Below are 3,763 nucleotides of genomic sequence, written 5' to 3'. Positions count from 1 at the left end.
ACACAATGTAACCTCACAGCGCTCTCACCGTGTGCTCATACTATGGTCACAATGTGAAGTCACCCCAGCTAGAAAGTTTATTGGACGTGGACTCCAGCATCACTTAGACGTCAAATTTTAGTAGAAAATGAAAATTGGTTTGACATCTAAAAATGTGTTTGATGTCAGGCTCCAAAGTCATTTAACAACCCCAAAAACAGCATTACCAGCTTCATTTATTACAAACCAGAGGTTTTGATGTTGATGGTTTATTGAAAATAAGTTTGGTTTGATGTCACCATTATGGTGGTCAGTATTTGTTATAGTTGGGCAGTTTGACTCGATGTTTCAATGTTCAACTGTTTGTCTTATTGTTGTAACTGTTTGTTCTGCAGTTAATCAAATATCCATTGTATCTTTCTAATGTTTCCTAATCCTTATTAAATATGTTTTCTGTTACAAAATTATTTGAGTTTATCTTAGCAAGTAGAAACATGTTGTGAAACATATGTGTTATTTATTTCACCTTATTGATAATAATCATGTTTCTACAACATGTGATCCAGCAGTGTTTTAATAATGTTACATCCCAGGACGTATTGTTCTTCTTGTGTAATATGTTTGGCGATGTTTTTTTTTATGGTAATTTCTTTATATTTCTGTGTATTGCTGCTTTTGTTATTTCCCTCTCTTTTTTCTGCTGATCTGATGCTCTTCAGGTGCTGATTGGAAACACCTGTATCCCGTTTGCTGATTGTCAGACAGGCAGAGAGTAAAGTATTGCAGTTTTTCTTTTCAATTTCTTTTTGTTATAGGTAAGTTAGATGATTCAAATTCATGTAGTATCTTTTTATTATTTTGGCCTTGCTCTCTCCTGAAGCTTTTGTCGCCAATTTCTTTTCTGTTTTAATAAATTACGCTTCAGTTTCATCTTTGGTTGGCAGTGTTTCTTCTTTGAGCTGGGGCTGGAGATGAGTGGAGATGGCCTCTCTCATTTTTGTTACATTTTCCCTTAACCCCTAGACCTAAAAAGGGGAGATTGTAGCAATAAGAAAATCTGAATTATCTGAAAAACACACTAAACATTTAAACAACTACTGCTTCACTTAGACACACTTAAACATCAAGATTTCATGCCTCAATGCATTCTGGGAGGCACTGGTGAGTTTTGTATGATCCCAGCTAACAGAATTTTGTTATAATATTCAGCGTTGGTTCTGGAAACGTAAAAAAAGGTCCAGTTTTCTTGATGTTAGAAGAACGTTTTTTTACAAGGTATGTTGTTCCTCAAACGCTCTTTCAACTTAATTTTGACTTAAAGTTCAACATTCTAGGAACGTTTATTTGTAACATTCCAGTTTCCTTAATGTTAATAGAATGTTTTTTAAAGGTTAGTATGATGTTCCTGAAATATTCTTTCAATCATTCAAACACCTACTGTGAACAAACACTGAAAGAAAGAGAAAATTTAAATCAAAACAATCAAAATCTACTATTAAAAAGTCAAGGGTCAAGAGCCCAACAAAAGCAAACCCTGATCGCAATGATGGTGACTCAAATTCAATCACTCAATTATTCACTTAATTAACTCATTAACTTTAACACTGCTTCAGTGGGTGGAATAAAAATATGGCAGGACTTTTACTCTCTGAGCCCTGGACTTTCCACCTCTGCAAGGCAGCTAAAACACAGAGTATAAATACACAAGGGAATCACAGGGCTAATGAGGGAAAGGTGTAGGTAATGAATGGTCATGCAACAAACCATAGTTACCCTCATTTTATCCAGCAGCTATTTGTAGGAAAACACAATATAAGAACTGGATGAATTTGTCAAAAATACTGTTTCTGGTGTTGACCGTTTTTATTTTATTCTTTTTAATCTTGTACGTGTTTATACAGAGTGTGTACAAAATGTACTTTTAACAGATAGAAGAAATATCACAAAAGCCCCAAGCAGATTTATTTCCTTCTAATCAAATTAATTTTAAACAACAACTCACTCACCACAACCAGAGCAACCGTATTGTCATGAATGTGGCTCCCTCGGCTCATCCTCCGGACCACCGGAGGGAACCATCACCCGAGTATTGACTGGTTACCATTCGGACTGCAATACCCATAGGCCCTCATTCCTGGGACTGATGAACCCTGCACCTGCGCCATATCACACACACTATTTAAGACGCTCACTTGCACACATACCTCGCAAAGTCTTGATTTGCTAAGGTGATCAATCCGAGCGTTTTTCCTGTGGACTGATTCTTTGTTGTTACCTGGACTGTTGTACCCTGTTTGATCCGTTGCCGCCTGCCCTGATTTCTGCCTGGACTTTGTACTTTGTTTGCTTGCCGCCTACCACGACCATTGCCTGTGACCTGACTCTGATTATTGCTGCCAGCCCTGATCCTTTGCCTGTCCCTGACCACGGTACTGTCTTTGCCCTACTGTATTGTTGTATCGTTAATAAAAGCTGCAAATGGATCCGCACTCCTCTGACCCTTCATTACAGAAGACTTCGCCACACAGCGATCCAGCAGCTCTCGCTCAGATCTCCACGGAACTGTCCGCCCAAGCCAGTCAACTCGCCTTGCATCATCATCAATTGACGCGACTCACCTCGTTGACTGAAGAGCTGGTAAAGACGCTCCAGGGCCTGCGAGGCAGCCATGCCGCAGGCCACGGCGGCAGCTCCGCCACCCGCTCCCAGTCCACCTGTTGTCAATCCTCGACTAGCCCTCCCGGAAAAGTTCGATGGCACACCGTCGAGATGTAAGGGATTTCTCCTGCAATGTTCTTTGTACGTTAATCAGCAGCCCTCTCTGTACCCCACAGATACCAGCCGTGTTTCCTTCGTCTGCTCTCTGCTGACCGGCAAGGCGTTGGACTGGGCCACAGCCATCTGGGGAGAGGACGGATCAGTATTTACCACGTTTACAGAATTCTTACAACGATTCAGAGAGGTATTCGAGCACTCTGCCGGCGGCCAGAACCCAGGCGAACAGCTGCTTTCTCTGAGTCAAGGCAAAAGCTCAGCGGCTGAGTATGCACTCCAATTTCGCACGCTAGCTGCACAGACCAACTGGGTGGAGGATACCCTGAAACTGCTCTTCCGTCGGGGCCTGTCCTTGGAACTACAAGCGGAGTTGGCATGCCACGACGAGGGTCATTCACTGAGCTCTTTCATCGAGCTGGCTATATATATTGACAACCTGCTCCGTTCACGCCGCCCCACTCAAACCCAAACTCCCTCCACTTACGGTCAAGAGCCTATGCAGCTGGGGTACACACCTTTGCAACCTGAAGAGAGAGAACGACGACGACACTTGCACCTGTGCTTGTATTGCGGGCAGGCGGGACATTACAAGATCAACTGCCCGATCCGTCCCAACTTAACGAACTCCAAAGCGGTGAGTGCGCTTCCCCCTCACAAATGTCTGACCAATTGCCTCAAGATTCCCGTTCAAATAGTCATAAACGATTGTTTCATTACCACTCATGCTCTGCTGGACTCGGGGGCGGCTGGGAATTTCATGTCGGAAACGTTTGCTAAAACCCATCACATTGCGCTAACTGAGTATCCCTCTTCATTAACAGTGGAGGCGCTAGATGGTAAACCCATCGGAGGAGGCAGAGTGGCTCACATCACAGAGGAGTTCAAGCTGCACGTTGGAATCCTTCGTCAAGAATTCATTCACTTTTACATCATTCACTCACCTAACAACCCCATCATCCTTGGTTTACCCTGGCTACGCACCCACAATCCCCATGTATCCTGGAAGGAG

At 42.9% G+C, this 3,763-nt stretch overlaps 1 protein-coding gene across 1 annotated transcript in view; it reads right to left on the bottom strand.

Moving 5' to 3' along the window:
- LOC137032392 (putative adhesion G protein-coupled receptor E4P) overlaps nucleotides 1-2,577 on the bottom strand; it is a 31,008-nt gene extending 28,431 nt beyond the window's left edge. Inside the window, exon 1 of the mRNA XM_067404148.1 lies at nucleotides 2,496-2,577. Coding sequence (XP_067260249.1) covers nucleotides 2,496-2,577 — 82 coding nt within the window. The remainder of the gene's footprint in view (nucleotides 1-2,495) is intronic.
- Between the last annotated feature and the right edge of the window lie 1,186 nt (nucleotides 2,578-3,763).

The sequence above is a fragment of the Chanodichthys erythropterus genome, chromosome 12 (assembly GCF_024489055.1).
Source record: "Chanodichthys erythropterus isolate Z2021 chromosome 12, ASM2448905v1, whole genome shotgun sequence".
NCBI classification, from domain to species: Eukaryota; Metazoa; Chordata; class Actinopteri; order Cypriniformes; family Xenocyprididae; genus Chanodichthys; species Chanodichthys erythropterus.
This window is presented reverse-complemented; position numbering and strand designations above follow the sequence as displayed.